This window comes from Oncorhynchus mykiss, chromosome 28 (assembly GCF_057628025.1).
Source record: "Oncorhynchus mykiss isolate SJ-2025 chromosome 28, ASM5762802v1, whole genome shotgun sequence".
Classification (NCBI taxonomy): domain Eukaryota; kingdom Metazoa; phylum Chordata; class Actinopteri; order Salmoniformes; family Salmonidae; genus Oncorhynchus; species Oncorhynchus mykiss.
In genome coordinates, this window is record NC_143049.1 from 13,893,521 (window position 1) to 13,914,858 (window position 21,338).

The window sequence follows — 21,338 nt, forward strand, 5'->3', positions numbered from 1 at the left end:
CAACATCAACATACTGTATGTGAAAATGGTGAGTTTCTATGTTTTGTAGGAAAAAAGATCATCAGTGTGAGTCATGTGATTTTAACCAATTGTGAGAAGGCATTACCTACTTAATTGCCTACCAATTGTCTACTAATTGGTTGATGATGTCATTGGAAACTTATTTTTTACTACAAAACATAGAAACGTGGAATTTTCACATCCAGTATGTTAATGTTGGGGTGGTGCCGGAGATGATGAAGTTGAACATTTTTGAAATTTCCCTTTAATTTACTGAGAATGGAAAATATAGGTTATTTAGATTTTTTGTTTATAAGTTTCACTGAATGTTTCAATAAGACTTGTAATAACACTTCTAGCTAATCCAATGTTTACCCGGGCTATTTGCATTGATCCCATTATTTTATTCTTATCTATTCTAATTTTTTTGCACTGACTCTCTGACACAGGCTCGATGTACACTCACTGGACTCTAACCACACACCATCACAAACTACACTGACACTCCAACATACACACACACACAGACACACACACACAAAACTATACCGCCAGCTGGTTTCTCAATACATTGTGCGGATAGGAATAAAGAACTCTCCGGGAAGAAAAAAGGCAGAGGTGTATGCTTCATGATTAACTACTTGTGGTGTGATTGTGGTATACAGGAACTCAAGTCCTTTTGACAATCAACCTAGAATACATCACAATCAAATGCCGACCGCATTACCTCCCTAGAGAATTTTCTTCGGTTATCGTCACAGCCGTGTATATTCCCCCTCAAGATGATACCACGACAGCTCTCAAAGAACTGCACTGGACCAAGTGAAGCTGCATATCCTGAAGCCACATTTATTATAGCTGGGGACTTTAATAGAGCAAATTTGGGAAAACGCTACCGAAGTTATATCAACACATCGCCTGCAGTACTCGCCCTTCAAAAACTCTGAACCCTTGTTACTCTCCCTTCCAGGATGGTTACAAGACCCTCCACCAACCTCCCTTTGGTAAATCAGATCACAACTCCATTTTGCTCCTCCTAACCTATAGGCAGATTCTCAAACAGGAAGTATCAGTCTATACTATATACCTAACCTATAAGGTCTATACAACGCTGGTCTGACTATTCGGAATCCATGCTTCAAGACTGTTTTGACCACACGGACAGGGACATGTTCCGGGTTGCCTCTGAGAATAACATTGAATTATAAACTGACACGGTGACTGCGTTAATCAGGAAGCATATATGGGATGTTGTTCCCACTTTGACGATTAAAACCTATCCAATCCAAAAAACGTGGATAGATGGCAGCATTCACGCAAAACCATCACATTTAGTTGTACCCTCCATAAGGCAATCAAACAGGCAAAATGTCAGTAAGGAGACAAAGTGGAGTCGCAATTCAAAGGCTCAAACACGAGATGTATGTGGCAGGGAATCCAGACATTAAGTGGATTATAAAGGAAAAAACAGCTCCGTCATAGACACTGCTGTCTTGCACCCGGACAAGAAAAACACCTTCTTCGCTCTCTTTCAGGATAACACGGTGCCGCCGCCGACTGTGAGTAATTGTTCTCCGTGGCCGGCGTGAGTAAGACAGCTCCGAGACTGGATTGTGTCTAGGCACAGATCTGGGGAAGGGTACCGAAAGATTTCTGCAGTATTGAAGGTTCCCAAGAACAAATTGGCCTCCATAATTCTTAAATGGAAGAAGTTTGGAACCACCAAGTCTTTCTAGAGCTGGCCGCCCAGCCAAACTAAGTACTTGGGAGAGAAGGGCCCTGGTCAGGAGGTGACCAAGAACCCAATGGTCACTCTGACTGAGCTGCAGTTCCTCTGTGGAGATGGGATGACCTTCCAGAAGGACAACCATCTCTGCACTACTCCACCAATCTGGCCTTTATGGTAGAGTGGCCAGATGGAAGCCACTTCGCAGTAAAAGGCACAACAGCACACTTGGAGTTTGCCAAAATGGACCTAAAGGCCTCTCGGACCATCAGAAACAAGATTCTTTGGTCTGATGAAACAAATATTGAACTCTGGGCCCGAATGACAAGCGTCACGTCTGGAGGAAACCTGGCAGCATCTCTACGGTGAAGCATGGTGGTGGCAGCATCATGCTGTGGGGATGTTTTTCAGCGGCAGGGACTGGGAGACTTGAATGATTGAGAGAAAGATGAACGGAGCAAAGTACCGAGATCCTTGACGCTCCAGAGCGCTTAGGACCTAAGGCTGGGGCGAAGGTTTACCTTCCAATAGGACAAAGACCCTAAGCACACAGCCAGGAAAATGCAGGACTGGCTTCAGGACAAGTCTCTGAATGTCCTTGAGTGGCCCAGCCAGAGCCCAGCCAGAGCCCAGAGTTGAGCCCGATCGAACATCTCTGGAGAGACCTGAAAATAGCTGTGCAGGGACGCTCCCCATCCAGGATCTGCAGAGAAGAATGGGACTAACTCCCCAAATACAGGTGTGCCAAGCTTGTAGTGTCACACCTAAGAAGACTCAAGGCTGTAATCGCTGCCAAATGTGCTGAGTAAAGCGTCTGAATAATTACAGTACCAGTCAAAAGTTTGGACACACCTACTCAAGGGTTTTTATTTATTTTTACTATTTTCTACATTGTAGAATAATAGTGAAGACATCAAAACTATGAAATAACACATATGGTATCATGTAGTAGCCAAAAAAGTGTTAAACAAATCAAAATATATTTCATTTTTGAGATTCTTCAAAGTAGAATGCCAAGAGTGTGCAAAGCTGTCATCAAGGCAAAGCGTGACAACTTTGACGAAAATATATTGTGATTTGTTTAACACTTTGTTGGTTACTTACATGATTCCATGTGTTATTTCATAGTTTTGATGTCTTCACTATTATTCTACAATGTAGAAAAGAGTAAAAATAAAGAAAAACCTTTGTTGCCGGCGTGCCAGGAGGGAGATTCCAAAATGTGGGAAGTGTGCAGGAGGGCATGGGACAGAGGAATGTGTAGTTTCAGTGGAAAAAGTTGTGTCAACTGTAGGGGTGCCCATGTTGCTGGAGATCGGAAGTGTCCGGTGTGAGAGAGGCAGAAGTAGAGGAGGATGGTTTGGTCAAGGGACCCTGAGAGGATCCCTGTGAGTAGTCTGTGTTGTTCGTGGCGGTAATGCAAGATAAATTGGATGCCAACAGCCGTTAACCCTCACAGAAGAAGGCAAACCATTTTAGCCAATGAGATGGCAGATACATGTTTGAACAACCACAGTGGTTCTTGCTATCAGGAATCATTGGGATGCCCCTACCCCCATTGAAGTTTTAAATGGTTAGGTAAGGCTTATGGCTAAGCTTGAGTTTAGGGTAAAGACATCTGAAGGATCCAGGGTTGCACTAACAGGCATAAATAACTCTGACATTTCTTTAATTTAAGTAGGCAAGTCAGTTCAGAAAAAAATTCTTATTTTCAATGACAGCCTAGGAACAGTGGGTTAACTGCCTTGTTCAGGGGCGGAACAACAGCCTTCTACTTTGTCAGCTCGGGGATTCGATCTTGCAACCTTTCGTTAACTAGTCCAACACTCTAACCACTAAACTACCTGCCACCCCTCTAAAAATATAAAGTGTTATTGTCTAAAAGATGACAGGATGTCACGTGTCCTACTTATATCAGCACACTCATAACAACCTGTGCATTACAACACGTATTTTTGATCAAATAACCCTCTTGTAACAAATAAGCCATTCGACTCATTGATCTCCATACAAAAACTCCTTGCTTGGTGAGCGAAAAAAATAAGAAAAACGCCATCTGCTGGAGAAGTCAGACTGTAGCTCGAATTTCCCCCTCTTCCTCTCTGGCCATGTGCCAAAGGCTCTGTTTCGGCCGTTTCACGGAAGTAATTCTGGAAGCTCTGACGTGACCAAATTATAATCGCCATCTTGAGGAAGGAAACGCCTTGAAGAGGAAAGAATTGAAAACAACTGTAATTTATACTCTTGATGTTTGAATATGATAATAGTCATATTTTGCATGGTTTTTATTTGCTGAGTAGCCATATAACGTAACATGGATTCATTTCATGGCGTCTAGCTAGTTAAAAAGTTCTGGAAAAAACGTGCCAGGTGGCTGGCAAGGCTAACTTAGCTGGGCTCCACTTGCTAACGTCGCTAGCAAAACATCCAGCTAGCTAGCTTAGCTAAGTAGAGAGCTAATTTATAGCTAGCCGTGTGTCTAATTTCAAATCACTGCAAGACAGTTTTGTACACGATGCTTGTCTTCCTTTATTCAACTGGCCAGTATATAAATGAGTTGTATAACGCTAGATAGTTAACGTTACCTAACTGAAACAGTTGACGCTAGCTACATGGTTAGCTAGCTCACTAGCTTCCTGTTGGAACTTATCTTGCTAGCTTAAAAAATAACTTGTCAGCAAGTTTATAAACTAGGCATATTGAACAACTCATAAATGCTTAAAATATGGGTTAACCTATAATTGGCAGCGCAAAAATACACTGACTGTTTCGAAGCTGATTGGTTTTTCTCTTGTTCTCTAGTTTTCATTCTGACAAAGTTGAATCCCTCATCTTCACTATGGGGAATTTATTTGCAAGTCTCTTTAAAGCATTTGGCAAGAAAGAGATGAGGATCCTCATGGTGGGTCTCGATGCTGCTGGTAAAACAACTATCCTGTACAAGTTAAAACTTGGAGAAATTGTTACTACCATACCAACTATAGGTAAGCAGTAGTACTGGTGTTATGTAGGCCTAAATGTTGTCAGCCCAGTTTGTATGTCTATTATATTTTGTGTAACATTGAGACTTAATGTTTTTAAAATTAAAAACAGCATAATTAATTCCCTCTAGACATGTTCATGTGTTGCCTCAATTAGGTTGTACAGGTTATTCATAACTTCTCTCCTCCACTCAGGTTTTAACGTCGAGACAGTTGAGTACAAGAACATAAGTTTTACAGTGTGGGATGTAGGCGGTCAAGACAAAATTCGACCGTTGTGGCGTCATTACTTCCAGAACACACAGGGTAAGTTATGTGCAGACAGCAAGTCATTTCACTCCTGTCAAAGGGGTGAACAGACTAGAGCAGGGCATGGCATTAACTTTTTAGCCACTTGTGCTTTTGACAAGTAAGACTGATTATTATTATTTTTTTCCAAAAGCTCAAGTCACTTACCCATTGTATGATGCAATGAACCACTTTACAAAATAAAATGCATTACAAACTTTTTTAACATACAGAATCAGACAAAAATGTAGGCTACACTCTGCCTTATGGCTTCTTTATTTATTCAAGCCTGTCTCAAATTGCAACAATGCCCCTTTAAGGCTCTCCTGGAGGATGGTTCGCCACCCTTGGTAGCCTATAAAATATTGCAACATTACAATTACAACCAAATACCAAATGTCTTTATAAAATAATTCCCTCCTGGGCTCGACATTAAGGGTGTCTGGACATCCCTAGGTTCAACAGACTCTGGAACAGTTATGGGACGGCTGATCCAAAATTCTTACAACCACTTAAAAAAATGTAAACGCAATGAGGCTGTTGCAACAGATCAGACCGTTTATCTTAAAACGTTGATAGTTTTATTTCTTCGTATTATAAGCTAAACAATGCACACATGGCTGTAGACTACACGCAAATGTTCCAAAATGCAATTAGCGGGAATACACTTGTTCCCAAAAGCACGCCGCACTGGTGAGTGGTTTCATCTGACCAGGATGAAAATATCATTTTGAAATTAAAAGGGTAGATTTAAAGATACATCAACTAGCATGGGTTACTAATATGACTAGGATTATATCTTTGGCTGCTGGACAATAAAATAATGTTGATTTGAAAACCAATAGAACATGAGAAAAATGCAGATTTCAATGGCATATTAAGTGTTTATAAAATAATTCCCTCAACATTACTATGGTGATATTTTGGCTGGGCTACTTTGAAACAAGGTAAGACATGCTTCATGAAATGACATAAAATGTCCAGGTTTTAAACAATTAAGTTTGTGGTTAAATAGTTTCAAAATGCTGACCACTTCCGCTCAGATTCAAGGCGGGTGATGTGCGATGCGCAACAGGCAACTGTCCTTCACTCTCCAGTCTTGTGACCATTTGATCTGAATTAACTGCCTCGAGTATGTCAACAGAATCATGCCTTTAGACGTTAATGTTAATTATCCTTTATTGTATTTGAATATTTAGCATCGGTTTGAACATATCACCTACATTTTGACATGTACACCAATAAAAAAGCCTACATGGTAAAATAGATTTGAATAGTATTCTGATCGAAATAGGCTAATTGTTTGATATTGTGATTTTTGTGTTAATTATTTAAAAAAAAAGTTTACTTGTCCATTCGGGCAGCTTAAATCTATATACTTCTTGTCCGACAATAAAAAAAACTTGGCCTGGACAAGAGGGCAAGCATTAATGTTGACCCTGTAGAGGCAAGTCAGGTGACTCAAAATGTTCACGTTTTTCAGGTCTTATCTTTGTTGTGGACAGCAATGACAGAGAGCGTGTGAACGAAGCCCGTGAAGAACTGATGAGAATGTTGGCAGAGGATGAACTACGAGAGGCAGTCTTATTAGTATTCGCTAACAAACAGGTATCCTACATTTTTTATCATCTCAACTATCCAGTGTATTATGCCTAAAAGCAGCTGACTTGCATTTTTTTTGTCTTAATAATATAGAAATGACTATATATACACCCCTGTAAATACTTTGGATGTCTTTCTCTGGCTTGGCTTTTGTCTCATAATGGGAAAATGTCTCTTTTCAGGACCTCCCAAATGCTATGAATGCGGCCGAAATCACAGACAAGCTGGGACTGCACTCCCTCCGCCATAGAAACTGGTACATCCAGGCCACCTGTGCCACCAGCGGAGACGGTCTCTATGAAGGACTGGATTGGTTGTCTAATCAGTTAAAAAACCAGAAATAGGCCTAATCATCCGCTGTCCTCCTCAACTCACATATACCGTTTTCACACTATCCTGCCGACCCAAACCGTACGTACAGTGGCTCGCTCGGATGATTTCCTTTCACATTTTCCTTTCCAGCAAGGTTCTAGCAACTGTGGTAGATGAGAACCAGGCCGATGCAGTACAGCTCGGCTTAGTAGTGTGAAAAGGGTAACACTATCTTCTCTCTTCCCTTGTTTGTAGTCTTCTGATGTTACAAATTGAACTACTTTTGTCAAAACGTACCTACTGGAAAGCTGCCCTCATTTCTCATCTCTAGTTACAACAATGCACCATATGGGCCAGGGGGGATAATAACCCAATCTTGGAAAACTGTCAGGGTTTCTTATTTAATGTAAATAGTCCATTTCTGGAGGGGGGGGGTTGTTATGAGGCAGCTTATTGCACACTTACAAAAATCAACCTTGGTTATTTCCTCTTGGCCGTTGGGCAGACATACTTGTGTGTAGTAAATGGAAAAGGGAGGCACATTTTTTTTTTACACCAGCTATCATGGGACCCTGTGTCTCAACCTAACATTTAATGACTGCATTATACGTCAGCTGGTAATTTGTACTGTAAGAAGGAGCGTTTTTTTTTTTTGGGGGGGGGGGGTTCTGAATAATGCATATATACAGATGCACTACTTGAAACAATTATGGTTTAATACCTCAATGCTACAATGTCCTGCTCTCCCAAAATACCATTTATCAAAACACTGGCATTAACTAGTTGTACTGTGAGAATGTTCTTGAGGTGAAGCCTAAAACAGAGCTCTTGGGTTTCAAAGTCGAAAAGTCTTGTCAACACTTACCAGCTTTTTTTGTGTGCCATATCATTTTGAGAAGTGGCTGCCATGCAGTCTGTTCCTCTGAGTCTCATCATTCACCTGTTTTATGATGAACAGAGGTGCAGAGGTGTCTGTTCAGCATTGTTTGTATGACAGCGGCCTTTGTGGCAATGAACCTGAATTTAATATCAAATAAAGTGCAGGATGTGGTCCATATGTTGGTCTTGTTGGCGAGCAACACGTGCATGTTAGAGATTCACAGATTCTGCACAAATCAACAGATCTTCACAATGCCTAGAGAAGCAGAATTCCTTCCTGCCTATCCATTTGCTATAATAATCACATATCCTTTGCAGAATCTATCTCAAACGCACTTTGATTGTCAACGGGACTAGCCAATTGATTGTTTACATTTTTAGTCTGCACAAGCATTCTGTCGTTACCCCTCCTGTCAACTGCAGGTGCTCAAGGGTTGGGATGCCTTGATTTCCTCAACATCCTCATCACAATGACTTAGCGCCACAACAACCCTATAACTTAAGGTGTATGCTATGTGATGCACTGGTTTGACAAAAGTTATAGGCCTACATTCTGATGTACTGCATTAGCCTCCATTATGACCTCAAGATGTTGTTTTCATGCCTTTTTATTGAAAATGATAAGTATATTAATTGTTTTGGAATGAGGCATGTATCATGTGTCAGTAGCAATAAGAAATCTGTATGAGCTCCACATTTTTTAAATTAGTGCTAGTATCTTCTCTCCTTTGCAGCTCATGTTGTCCTTGGCAAGTTCTGAGGTATACTTTTGTCCTCATGTCAAAGAAACATGCTGTTCCATTACGAACCTTTGAGCTTCTTATCAAAAGGTTTTGGGTGTTATTCCACCAGCAGGGCTGGGATTGAATTGAAGGCAGTCAATTCAGGAAGTGAATTTGAAACTTGATTGTAATACACTTTCGAAATGCTTCTACTCCACATTTTAAGTCGTTGAAAATATATGCGTTTTATTTAATTTTGCTTCCTGAATTGACCCCAGCCCTGTCCACCAGAGTGCTATGGAAATGTCTTGGTGTTTCTTTTAAAGGCGTTGGATTAAAACAACTTCTTGATTTTAAACTGATTGCTTGAACCTTTGTTGAAAACATTGTTAATCTCTTTACCAAAATGTCTAAAGAGGTATTTTTTTTTAAATGTAAAGTTTGTTAAATTTTTTTTAGAAAAGCACTGTAATTAAAGCAATTAGATAATGTTTACATGTTCTGTCTCTCTTTGTGTAGTTAAGTGAAATGTAAATTGGATTTGATTATGCTGACATTACATCATTAACCTCTTATCTCCTTGGACTCAAGGAAGGCAACATGTATCTGAATGAATGAACTGTCACTAAGCAAAGTGTATTTCAGTTCACATATTAAATATTAATCACTTCCAAGTTAAACTGTCCCTACCCCATGCCTACAAGTTAAATCAAGCCTCTCCCCATTGACTGGTTGAATTCAAAATGACTTCACATCCTCTAAAAATGGACATGGCCTCTACTTTGGTGTCACAGCCTCCTCCACTCTTACCCCAACTACGGGGAGTAGGTTAGTCAAAGGTGATGACAGCCAACTAACTACCCAAAACTGGTGTTGAGTAAGTGACAAATGGAGATAGTGGGGCCTGTCTGTCTGTTATGTTGGGGTCTGCACCAGGGGAGGCAGGCAATAATTGGGGAGCAATCTAGGACAACGCTCTTTCAGGTTGATTAGGCTGCCATGGTTAACGCAGCCAAGCCTATAAAACATGGCAGGAGAGTATGGTAGAAGAGGGAGGGGCAGGACTCTCAGGTCCCTTAGAGGATGGCTTTGTCTCTGCCTCCTCTCCTGCTGGTCCATCAGCTTGGTTTGTGTGTGGTGGTCCTAACGGTACTCGGCCATATAAAGGACCAGCCTGGTTTTTTGCACTTTCCTTTGTGAATGCCTTGCTCTTTTTAGTGCACCCCCAGGTGCCAGCCAGCAGAATGCCCCTTTCAGAGCCAATTCAAGGCAAACGCAAACACTATACTCCATTATGACCACTGGAGTGCATTCCAATGGTATCTCACCACAGCCAGAGAGGCAGGGAGCTGAACCTAGAACAGAATGGAGGGATGGGGACAAAGGAGTTCTGGCTTGATTGAAGAAAGAAAAGGAGCAAAGCTGCTGAGTAGTGCAGGAGGCACAGTGGGATGGAGAGGGGTATTGGAGACTATAAGCATCGGAATGAGGATTTTCAACAGATGACCAAGAGCGACAAACCAAATAGGTGACAGTTGTTGGCCCACTTTTCTTTTCTTTTTTTTTAGCTGGTGGTGGTATGGGCAAGTGTGACACCAGAATTATATATTTTGGACAGCAATAGTTTTTATTGACAGTAACTTAATTTCAGCACCAAGTACACATCTACTTATCTTGCTTTCAGTACTTAACTAGTCCCTGATTTACTTGCATGAATAGTGGCAAAATGTCCTTCAATTTTGGTAGCTAGATCATAAAATACATTTGTACTGGTTCAGAATAAGTTAACCAAGACACAAATTCAACAGATAAAAATGACAATCAGTTCCAACAAGGCCACAAGCCTGCGGGTGGTTTGAGGAGTAGCCTACAGATTGACACACTGCTCTCAACCACAGCCCACTGAGTCCAGTCCAGAGGTACATGAGGACAGTCCATAGACCAGTCAAGCTGCTCTGCTGTGGACTAGAGGGCTCCTCTCCCTCTGCGTGTGTCTGATTGTGGGGTTAGGGGGGGAACTTAATCGTCCGAGTCTGTGTCATGGCGCCGCCTGTGGCTTTGTGTAGGAGCAGCAGGGGCTGCCTTGTGGCTAGCACGGTGACGAGGGACAGGGGACCCCCTGTCGGAGGAGTCTGTGTCATGCCTCTGCTGGCGTCGTTGGGAGGAGGAGGGGTGGCGCTCGCCCTTTGGCCCCCCCCTTGAATGGCTGTCATGGGGTCTGGCTCCAGTCTGACTGAGGCATGATGGATTATGATGATGGTGGTCCTTTCTGTGCCTGAGGAGTAAAACACACACACAGAGTCAATGATTGGGACTAGTAGGTGGGGGTCGAAGTAAGCTGTTGTGAGAGCTGGCTGAGGAAGATAAAGCAGAGATACACTTAATGTTATGATACAAACCTTTAACTATCTGGGTTCCATAAGAGAATAATGAATAAGGTCTCCCCCGCCCCACCGCCCAAAAAACAAGATAAGCATTACATGGGCTGGATGATGCATTCACTCAGTTCAAATCAACCCTACACCCATTTTAGAATTTCATAAGACTTCCTGTTGCTAAACATCCTAAGACTCCTTTTTCATCATTGTCCTGTAGTACACACACATTAACTGACACATCCTTAGTGAGGGTAGCTACAACCTGTTCTACATTTCGACCAAGCATACAAAGTTTAATGGTTGACAGAACTTTTGAAGTTTGCCACAAAAACACAGCTTTTGAGATGGAACCAAAAACCAGCTTTACCTCCCCCTGCAACAGTGATTTAGCGCCCTCTAGTGCAAAGACTTGTCTTGTAGCATTATTAGGACTTTGGTGTCAAATCAAATTTTACTGGTCACATACACATGGTTAGCAGATGTTAATGCGAGTGTAGCGAAATGCTTGTGCTTCTAGTTCCGACAGTGCAGTAATATCTAACAAGTAATCTAACAATTTCACAACAACTACATTATACACACAAGTGTAAAGGAATGAATAAGAATATGTACATAGAAATATATGGATGAGCGATGGCTGTGCGGCAAAGGCAAGATGCAATATATGGCATAGAGTACAGTATATACATATGAGATGAGTAATGTAGGGTATGTAAACATATAAAGTGGCATTGTTTAAAGTGACTAGTGATACATTTATTACATCCAATTGAATTATTAAAAGTGGCTAGAGATTTGAGTCAGTATGGTGGCAGCAGCCACTCAATGTTAGTGATGCCTGTTTAACAGTCTGATGGCCTTGAGATAGAAGCTGTTTTTCAGTCTCTTGGTCCCAGCTTTGATGCACCTGTACTGACCTCGCCTTCTGGATGATAGCGGGGTGAACAGGCAGTGGCTTGGGTGGTTATTGTCCTTGATTATCTTTTTGGCCTTCCTGTGACATCGGGTGGTGTAGGTGTCCTGGAGGGCAGGTAGTTCGCTCCCGGTGATGCGTTGTGCAGACCTCACTACCCTCTGGAGAGCCTTACGGTTGTGGGCGGAGTAGTTTCCGTACCAGGCGGTGATACAGCCCGACAGGATGCTCAAGATTGTGCATCTGTAAAAGTTTTAGTGTTTTCTTCAGCCTCCTGGAGGTTGAGGAGGCGCTGTTGCACCTTCTTCACCACGCTGTCTGTGTGGGTGGACCATTTCAGTTTGTCCGTGATGTGTACGCCGAGGAACTTAAAACTTTCCACCTTCTCCACTACTGTCCCGTCGATGTGGATAAGGGGGTGCTCCCTCGGATGTTTCCTGAAGTCCACGATCATCTCCTTTGTTTTGTTGACGTTGAGTGCGAGGTTATTTTCCTGACACCACACTCCGAGGGCCCTCACCTCCTCCCTGTAGGCCGTCTCGTCATTGTTGGTAATCAAGCCTACCACTGTAGTGTCGTCTGCAAACTTGAGGATTGAGTTGGAGGCGTGCATGGCCACGCAGTCATGGGTGAACAGGGAGTACAGGAGAGGGCTGAGAACGCACCCTTGTGGGCCCAAGTATTGAGGATCAGCGGGGTGGAGATGTTTCCTACCCTCACCACCTGGGGGCGGCCCGTCAAAGTCCAGGACCCAGTTGCACAGGGCGGGGGTCGAGACCCAGGGTCTCAAGCTTAGTGACGAGTTTTGAGGCTACAATGGTGTTAAATGCTGAGCTGTAATCGATGAACAGCATTCTTACATAGGTATTCCTCTTGTCCAGATGGGTTAGGGCAGTGTGTAGCGTGATTGCGATTGTGTCGTCTATGGACCTATTGGGGCAGTAAGCAAAATGGAGTGGGTCAAGGTTGTCAGGTAGTGTGGAGGTGATATGATCCTTGACTAGTCTCTCAAAGCACTTCATGATGATGGAAGTGAGTGTTTTGAATCTTGAAGCATGGAATCAGATTGTCGGACCAGCGTTGAACAGACTTGAGCATGGGCGTTTCCTGAATTATTTTCTGTCTATAGGCTGGGAGCACAAAATGGAGTTGTGGTCAGATTTGCCGAAAGAAGGGCGAGGGAGGGCTTTGTATGTGTCGCGGAAGTTAGAGTGGCAATGATCCAGAATGCTGCCAGCCTGGGGTCGCGCTTTCAATATGCTGATAGAATTTAGGGAACCTTGTTTTCAGATTAGCTTTGTTAAAACCCCCAGCTATAATAAATGCAGCCTCAGGATATGTGGTTTCCAGTTTACATTGAGTCCAATGAAGTTCTTTCAGGGCCGTCAAGGTGTCTGTGTGGGGGAGGGGGATATACACGGCTGTGATTATAGTCAAATAGAATTCTCTTGGTAGATAATGCGGTCGGGATTTGATTGTAAGGAATTTTAGGTCAGGTGAACAAATGGACTAGAGTTCCTGTATGTTGTTATGATCACACCACAACTCATTAATCATAAGGCATACCCGCCCTTGTTACCAGATAGATGTTTCTGTCTGCGCGATGCGTGAAAAAAACGTGTGGCTGTACCGACTCTGATAACGTCGGATAACTGATAACGTGAGCCATGTTTCCATGAAACAGAGAATGTTACAATCTCTGATGGCTCTCTGGAAGGCATCCCTTGCTGGAATTTAATTTACCTTGTTGTCAAAAGACTTTAGTACTCGCCAATGTCCACTCGGGAGCGTTGAGCGATGTGCACGTCTACGGAGTCTGACCAGAAGACCGCTCCGCCTGCCCCTTCTGCAGCGCCGTTGTTTTGGGTCAACCTACTGCGATCAATCCATTGTCCTGGGTGGTGGTCCAAACAGAGGATCTGCTTCGGGAAAGTCGTATTCCTGGTTGTAATGTTGGCAAGTTGACGTTGCTCTTATATCCAATAGTTCTTCCTGGCTGTATGTAATAAGACTTAAGATTTCCTGGGGTAACAGTGTAAGAAATAATACATAAATAAAAAATAAAAAAAATACTGCATAGTTTCCTAAGAACGCGAGGCGACCAGCTCTGTCGGCGCCATGTACTGTTCACAGTTTGTGATAAATGTTGCATTATCATTTTAAAAAGGCATAAGGATCATATGTACACATGACTGGTAGGTTAAAAAGGCAGAAACATGCTAGCTAACCTTTTACTGTCATTGTCTGAACCTGAAGAGGAGGAAGAGTCTCTTCTCTGCCTTTTCTGCTTCTTCTTCTTTTCCTTTTTTTTTCTCTTTTCCTTTTTCTTCTTTTTGCTGCTCTCATGTCTATGATGGGAAAGTATAACGGACAAGTCTTGATTATATATATTTTTTTGTTAGGACAGTAATGGAAGAAATGTACCTCAGGGAATCGATTGTCAACACAATATGCGATCAATAAGACGTTACCTTTGATCCATGTCCTGTTTCTCTGTGTTCTCAGACATCTTTCTGGCGAAGGCTTCCTGGCTTCCAGACTTCCCTTCTGTTTTATGGTGCTGTGAAAATAGCGCTCTCTATTATGACCATAATCATGTAACATGTCTATTACAGCATCAATTCCCAAGCTGTATAAATCATGTAGCTACACCAGTGGCGGCTCCTCAGAGGAACAAGGGGACCATTAGTGAATTTCATTTCATAAAACTTCAAAGTGATCATTTTTAGATACAACTATAATAAATATATTAACGTCACCAAATAACTGATTAAAAGACTGTTTTACAATGTATGTCTATATAGTAGCCTCAACAGCATCTTCTCGGATAGTTCAATAGTGTAGCCGGTGGACAGCTATTTTCCGTCCTCCTCTGGGTACATTGATTTCATAACAATACCTAGGAGGCTCATGGTTCTCACCCCCTTTCATAGACTTACACAGTTATTATGACAACTTCCAACCTATCAGAGCGCTTGCAGCATAAATTGACATGTCTATCCAATCAAAGGATCAGAGAATGAATCCAATACCGAAAGCATAAGCTACAGCTAGCTACCACTGCAGTGCATAATGTCTAGTGAGTAACTGACCCAGAGAAAGATAGTTTAGCAGTTTTGAACAAATTAATTTCTAGCTATATTTAGTATTTTTCTCTTCTTCTTAGTTTACCTTTCACTTAGCTAATGAAGCTAATTTAGCCTACTCAACAACCAAGACAGAGAATAATGCTATTTATGTTAGCTAGCTGGATGAAGGCTATCCAACACTGCAACTCATTCAAGTGTATATGTACATTCTGACGATTCTGTTTCAAAACGTTTCTTTTTAAAAATCTTTTTTAAAAATCTTTAAAAACGTTTCTTTTTAAAAATACAATATCCAAAACATACAATATACTTGCAGTAAAGCCGCTCAACATCTACACCACACCAGTCATCCAACAGACTCCCATTCAGAGCGACACACAGAAGCATCCAGGGTCAAGGGCACGTCGACAGATCTCCCACAAGGCCAAAAAAAAACAGGGACGCGAACCCTCCAAGATCCCCCCCCCCACAGCTGTCCCACAAACATCCGAGACCTAATTATTATTTTTTTTTAAATAAATTCCACTCCCCACCCCCAAGAACCCCCCCCCCCACATGCACCAACAACCAAGAAAATGAACAAGCAAGAACAAATAAAAAAAAGAAAACTATGCAAAAAAAACAAACAAAGGACAACAAAGATGACTAAAATCATAACAGCAAAGCCAACTGTATATGTTTACATGTGTGTGTGTGTGTGTGCGCATATTTGCAGCAACTCCACTCCCACTTGTCTCCAATTCCACATCCCCAACCCTCAGCTTCCCTCAGCCCATCCCACCTACCTCTGCTGGCCACCCTCTTCGGATTTCTACGCAACATATATCTTTCAACTATGCTGTTTAACATAGATTTAAATCTATCTAATCAAATAGAATCCACAGATTACGAGTTGAAGATAAATGTTTTTACTAAGAGTATTAGTATATTAGTAATGGACTGCAGATCTCCTAACAGTACTATTTCTAGGGTCAATTTTGGATCAATGTTATGCATTTTCAGCCAATCCTGAACCTGAGACAACAAAATCTGCAGAGCTTCGATGATTTTATGCCCCAAATATTCAACGTTTTGTTGGTGGCAAGAATTCTATATAATAATTTTAGCTGAAAAGCACGAAGTCTTGAATCTTGAGTCGTTTTATATATCAACTCAATAACCCTGTACCATGGAATCAGTACATCAAAAATCTCTTCCCAACTATTTTGCAATCTGTATGGCACAGTTGTCAACATACTGGTCCTCAAATGAAACTGGTATACCTTCCTATTCATGTTAGTTTTTTTCCTCTGCCAGTTTTGATCCTTTATATTGGGCAGACAGACCAGTTCCCTATTTCCTCCCGCTGCAACCTGCTTCCTCCATCTTGTAATGCTGTAATCAATTGGTTGTACTCTTGGATTGAGCAGACCTCCATGAAAGATATAATTCTACCATTCCAATTTACAACAATTTTAGAACAAAATACCCTTTTCAAACATATTTCCCATAAATACAGTTATTTTAACAACCAGCACATTTGAGTTCTGCCATAATATTTGTTCTCTTTTCAGGGGGAATGAAATTCAATTTGTAGCTAGCTCTGCAATGCTTTGAAAAAAAGTATAATTTTCAATTAATCTTAAATGAGACATGGCAATCTGCACAAAGGCAATTTTTAAACAATGGATGAGCTTTTCTTAGTAATCTACTTGAGAACCATTTAAGGTTCAAGTAAAACTTTTGAATAAGTGAAGCTTTTAGAAAGAGGTTTAGTGCTTTTATATTTAATAAATTCAACTCACCCAATTCATATTCATTATATAGATAGGCACGCTTTATTTAGTCTGGTTTAGCATCCCAGATAAAGCAAAATATTTTTGCTCATATGATTTGAAAAATGAACCATCAGTAGGCAGTGCCATAAGAAAGTGAGTAAACAGATTTGACTATGGAGTTAATCAGGGAAATTTTTCCATAAATAGAAATACTTGTCTATTTCTAAGTTTTCTATTGAAATTCATTGTGGAGAGCTTATTTATATATTTTGTGATATGAATACCAAGTATGTCTACTTCACCGTCTGCCCATATTATAGGTAAACTGCAGGGTAATGTAAAAGTTGTATTTTTTAAAAGAGCCATTACGTAATATTGTACACTTATCATAATTAACTTTTCTGGACTAAAACCTATCTATATCTTCAATGAGACATTGCAGGGATCTAGCTTGCAGACTTAATATACAAATTGAGTCATCGGCATACATGGACACCTTTGTTTTTAAGCCTTGGATTTCTAATCATCTAATGTTGTCATTGGATATGATTTTAATAGCTAGCATTTCGATGGCCATAGCGAATAGATATGGTGACAGCGGACACCTTTGTTTAACTCCTCTTGACAATTCAAAACTATGCGAAGTAGTCATTATTTACTATTTTACACCTGGGGTTGCTATTCATTACTTTTACCCATTTTATAAGAGAATCACCGAAATTGAAAAAAATAAAATCCAGTCTTACTTTATCAAAGGCCTTTTCAAAATCTGCTATAAATACCAGGCCTGGCTTCTTAGAGGTTTCACGATGTTCTATTATTTCTAGTATTTGTCGCATATTATCTCCAATGTATCGTCCATGTAAAAAACCTGTCTGATCAGGATGAACAATACCTGGTAAAATAATACTAGTATTTTGCATCACAACATTGAAGTGTAAGGGGCCTCCATTTTTTTTTTTATAGATAGACTGGGTCTTTATATTTGCCATCTGGGTCTTGTTTGAATAATAGTGAAATCAGACCATCCGGCTGAGTACCTGACAGACTTCCATTTCTATAGGAGCAGTTAAAACAAGCGAACAATGGAGTATAAAAAAAGGCTTGATATACTTCTACCGGTATGCCATTAAGCCCTGGTTTTTTTCCAGACTGAAAGGATTTAATAGCCTCAAAGTTCTCTGTAATTTGGCCTTCGCACGGATCTTTCTCTACAAATGTTAATTTTATTTTTTTTATATTATTTGGAAAGAATTCCTAACCATAATCTTCATTCAGTGGGAGAAGATGAGACGTTCTCTTTTCCATCTGCTTAAAATGTTTAGCTTCCCCTTTTAAAACATCATTCGGAGAATCATAGATGACTCCATCTTCAGTAACGAGTTTCTGCAAATTATTTCTGTTAGCGTTCCTGTGTTGGAGATTCAGAAAGAATTGGGTTGCATTGCATTTTTCAACATATTCCATCCAGTTTGCTTTATCTTTGTAATAGATTATATTAGATCGTTCTTGAATAAGTTCAAGTTCTTTTTGTTTTACCTCTAACTTATTTTGTATCTACCTGTACTATTAAAATTAAATTAATATCATCACACCTTCTGAGTTCCTTTGTCCATGACAGAAAATTATTTCACCACAACTTAATCTAAGGATGTAGAGTGAGTTTCCTGTAAACCGTATATGTTATATTCCTTTTCTTTTAGCCACATAAAGACTGATCTTTTTTTTAATAAACCGTCTGCTAAACCGTTACAATTATAACTGGCTATACTTATTTCACCCCGTACCATAACTAGATACTATTCTCAGTCTAAATGGACCATAATTAGTGCTTGTAAAGTTACTGCCATCAGAGGTATTATGACGGTCAAAACTAGAGCTTTCAAATGTCTGATATCTAGAATTTTTTTTAAATTGGTTCTAGCAATATATGTTTTATGCCCTTGTCTGTTTGCCTGTGAGCCAATGCCACATATGTTAGAAAATTGAGACAAGATATTATGTGTGTAGTAAATGAGTACGTTTATGTGTTTATTGGATGTGATTTAGTGAGTGTGTATAAGAGTAAGACTATGTGTGATTTGCATGGTTGAGTGTCTATGTGTGTAACATGTAGTGTGTATAGCCTTAATATTCAACATGATAATTGTAATCCATATTGTATCACCATCATAGTTGCATCATAATTACCTTTAACATCATTGAAAAACACATCCGTGCATTTCCATAGCAATTGACGTTTCACATGATCATGAAAGAGACCTTGCATTACTATAGAGACGGCTTCGCTACAGTACAAATGTATCCCCATACAATGTTATTATTCCCCAAATGTCCCTATTCTGAGATCTTCCCCTTGCTCGTTGTAAACATGTAGATAAAGACAGAAAAGATAAACAAGGACCATATTAAATTATAGAACAGTTTGACAATCGAGAGAGAGGTGAAAAGAGAGAAAGAGAAGAGAGCGAGATCAAGTGTATATGTATTAGTCCGTATGTGTAAGTGAACATGTAATTGAATACGTGTGTGTTCATATCCTCTTCAGTGTTCAGATATTTTTTTACAGTTCCCATAACGTTACTTTTTCTTTTTCATAACCTGAAGTCCCTGTAGAATTTAGTACAGCCATGGTGTTATGGAGCTGTCTCGGAATAGCTGTCCATCTATAAAGCGTTTGTCCACAATGAGAAAGGCACGCTTACCCCTCTCCCTCTGTTGCCTCTGTACAGGATACAGTCTCTTGCGGTGTTCGTTTATCTCCTGTGGAAATTGGTCATCGAGACCGAATTTGGTCCCTTTAAGCCCCTTTCCCCTGCTGTTGATCAGCTCCTTTTGTTGGTGGTGTTCAAATTTTGCAATGATCGGTCGGGTACCCTTGGTCTTGTTGCGCCGAACTCCAAGTCTGTGTCCACGGTGAAAAGCCACCTTGTTTACAGTCTCTAGAGGAAATTTCAAGGTGGATTGCATGAATTCTCTGATCTTGCCCTCTGGATTATTGGATGCGTCCTCAGGAATCTCCGAAAATATTAGATTTTCATGCATGCTACGACTTTGTATGTCTAGCTCCGACTACTTCATCGCCCTGTTATCCCTGAGTAGACAATCCATTTTAGAATCGTGGATTTCTTAAATGGAAGCAAACGGAACCAAACGGGATGGACCTACCCGAATTTGTCCAATAGAAACTCTAATTTTAGTTGCAAAACGGAACATTTTGCAACTGTTTGGACTAATGATTACGCCCCAGATCAGCTAGATGCAGGCTAGGTATTGAATGCGTCACCGTCTGTCACCTTGATTACACCAATTTGTCTCTCAAACTTTCATTTGAAGGTTAGGTTGTAACAACCTCATGATGGATATAGGACAAATTCAAGTATCATGTAGTAGCCTAAACCCATCGATAATACATTGAGCTGGGTGAATGGAATATGAATGACAATCATCCAATATGCTGTAATAGAAATACGGTCATGTTCATAATTTTAAAAAAGTGTCCTCCCCGATCTTAAACGCCACTGGGCTACAAATGTGTAGCTAACACAAATGGATTAACACACCAACACGTTGTTGTGTATTATACTGGATAGCTAAACTGAGTTTGGATGTTCTACACAGAGAGCATGAAAATAAACTTACTGTGAAGACTGACAAGCCAATTTTGGCAGCTTCCTTCTCCTTTTGGGAGAACACCATTTTCCGTGACGTTGCACTGATGACAGAAAACATATGAATAATTACTCAACTAGTACACTCCAATACGGCAAGCACCTTTTTCTCCATTTGTAATTTTAAGGGGATACTCGGCCATGGACTCATCTATGTTCCTACAAAAATAGAGTCTAACGAGCAATAATGCTTAGAAAATAAACATCTCTAAACTGAGGATACATAAACAACTCAAGAGCCATAGTGGCTCCAAAACCATTCATCTCTTGTTGGTGAAATCTCTGACTGGAATACAGAATCAGAGCCTAACACTTTTGCAAATTGCAGTCAGTTACCCAGAGCTTCCAAGGCCTGAGACTCTATCCACATCTCTGTCCTCAGCTTCCACATCCTCCCTCCTGCACACATCTGCAAGGTCCTGTTGGGCACATTGCAATTGGAATTAAAGCAATCATGTTCTCATCCCTAAAATGTATGGTCCAATTTGATTGGAAATGGATTATGCTTGCTATTTGGGATCTGGTCTAGTTACTGTAAATCACTGTGACAACTGCAAAAAAAAACAACATCTAAATAAATGTGATTTATTGAAACGTTATCTTCAATGTTCTAATGCAGTTGTGATACTATAAAAAAAAGACATGATTGTGATCCAAAACATACAATCTAGCCTCAAAAACACTATGAAGGAAAAAAAGAAGCACCTCTTTGGTCAGGCCAGTTGGTTGTCTCTTTATATTCTTGTGGCCTCTGAAAACACAGAATAAGACATTAGCTTGACATTTTATTCTAATATTTCTGTAAGGTTCTTATTTTTGTGTGATGTTCCTCTTACAGGGCAGCCATCAGTGCCTCTTGCTCTGCTGCTTTCACAGTGGCAAGCTCCTCTTCTCTTGACATAGGCTTGACAACGCCTTTTTTGTCTTTGGCATACCACGTCAGATCTTTGCCTTTCTGCCATCGCCCCACCGGTGCCATAAGAGAGTTCCCTGGGGATGATACAATAACGGGGATGTAAC

At 40.6% G+C, this 21,338-nt stretch overlaps 2 protein-coding genes across 3 annotated transcripts in view; one reads left to right on the top strand and one right to left on the bottom strand.

The window, feature by feature from the left end:
• Nucleotides 1-3,838: 3,838 nt before the first annotated feature.
• Nucleotides 3,839-9,000, top strand: LOC110508579 (ADP-ribosylation factor 1). Its single transcript, XM_021589181.3, has 5 exons — nucleotides 3,839-3,957; nucleotides 4,529-4,710; nucleotides 4,903-5,013; nucleotides 6,479-6,603; nucleotides 6,780-9,000. The coding sequence occupies exons 2-5, from the start codon at nucleotides 4,566-4,568 to the stop codon at nucleotides 6,939-6,941; spliced, it is 543 nt and encodes a 180-aa protein (XP_021444856.1). The 5' UTR covers nucleotides 3,839-3,957; nucleotides 4,529-4,565; the 3' UTR covers nucleotides 6,942-9,000.
• A 1,116-nt stretch (nucleotides 9,001-10,116) lies between these two features.
• LOC110508580 (multiple myeloma tumor-associated protein 2 homolog) overlaps nucleotides 10,117-21,338 on the bottom strand; it is a 28,919-nt gene continuing 17,697 nt past the window's right edge. For both annotated transcript variants that reach the window (XM_090225427.1, XM_021589182.3), the window contains exons 2-8: nucleotides 21,155-21,308; nucleotides 21,024-21,069; nucleotides 20,655-20,737; nucleotides 20,290-20,362; nucleotides 14,273-14,361; nucleotides 14,030-14,149; nucleotides 10,117-10,785 (exon numbers count right to left, since the gene is read on the bottom strand). In XM_090225427.1, the coding sequence (XP_090081553.1) occupies nucleotides 10,530-10,785; nucleotides 14,030-14,149; nucleotides 14,273-14,361; nucleotides 20,290-20,362; nucleotides 20,655-20,737; nucleotides 21,024-21,069; nucleotides 21,155-21,308 (821 nt within the window). In that variant the 3' untranslated portion in view covers nucleotides 10,117-10,529. The remainder of the gene's footprint in view (nucleotides 10,786-14,029; nucleotides 14,150-14,272; nucleotides 14,362-20,289; nucleotides 20,363-20,654; nucleotides 20,738-21,023; nucleotides 21,070-21,154; nucleotides 21,309-21,338) is intronic.

Excerpts from the sequence above, each read along its gene's own strand:
- LOC110508579 (XM_021589181.3), top strand. The coding sequence starts at position 4,566 with ATGGGGAATTTATTTGCAAGTCTCTTTAAAGCATTTGGCAAGAAAGAG. Across the intron at positions 5,014-6,478 it reads TTACTTCCAGAACACACAGG|GTCTTATCTTTGTTGTGGAC; the intron begins GTAAGTTATGTG and ends CACGTTTTTCAG. Across the intron at positions 6,604-6,779 it reads TAGTATTCGCTAACAAACAG|GACCTCCCAAATGCTATGAA; the intron begins GTATCCTACATT and ends GTCTCTTTTCAG.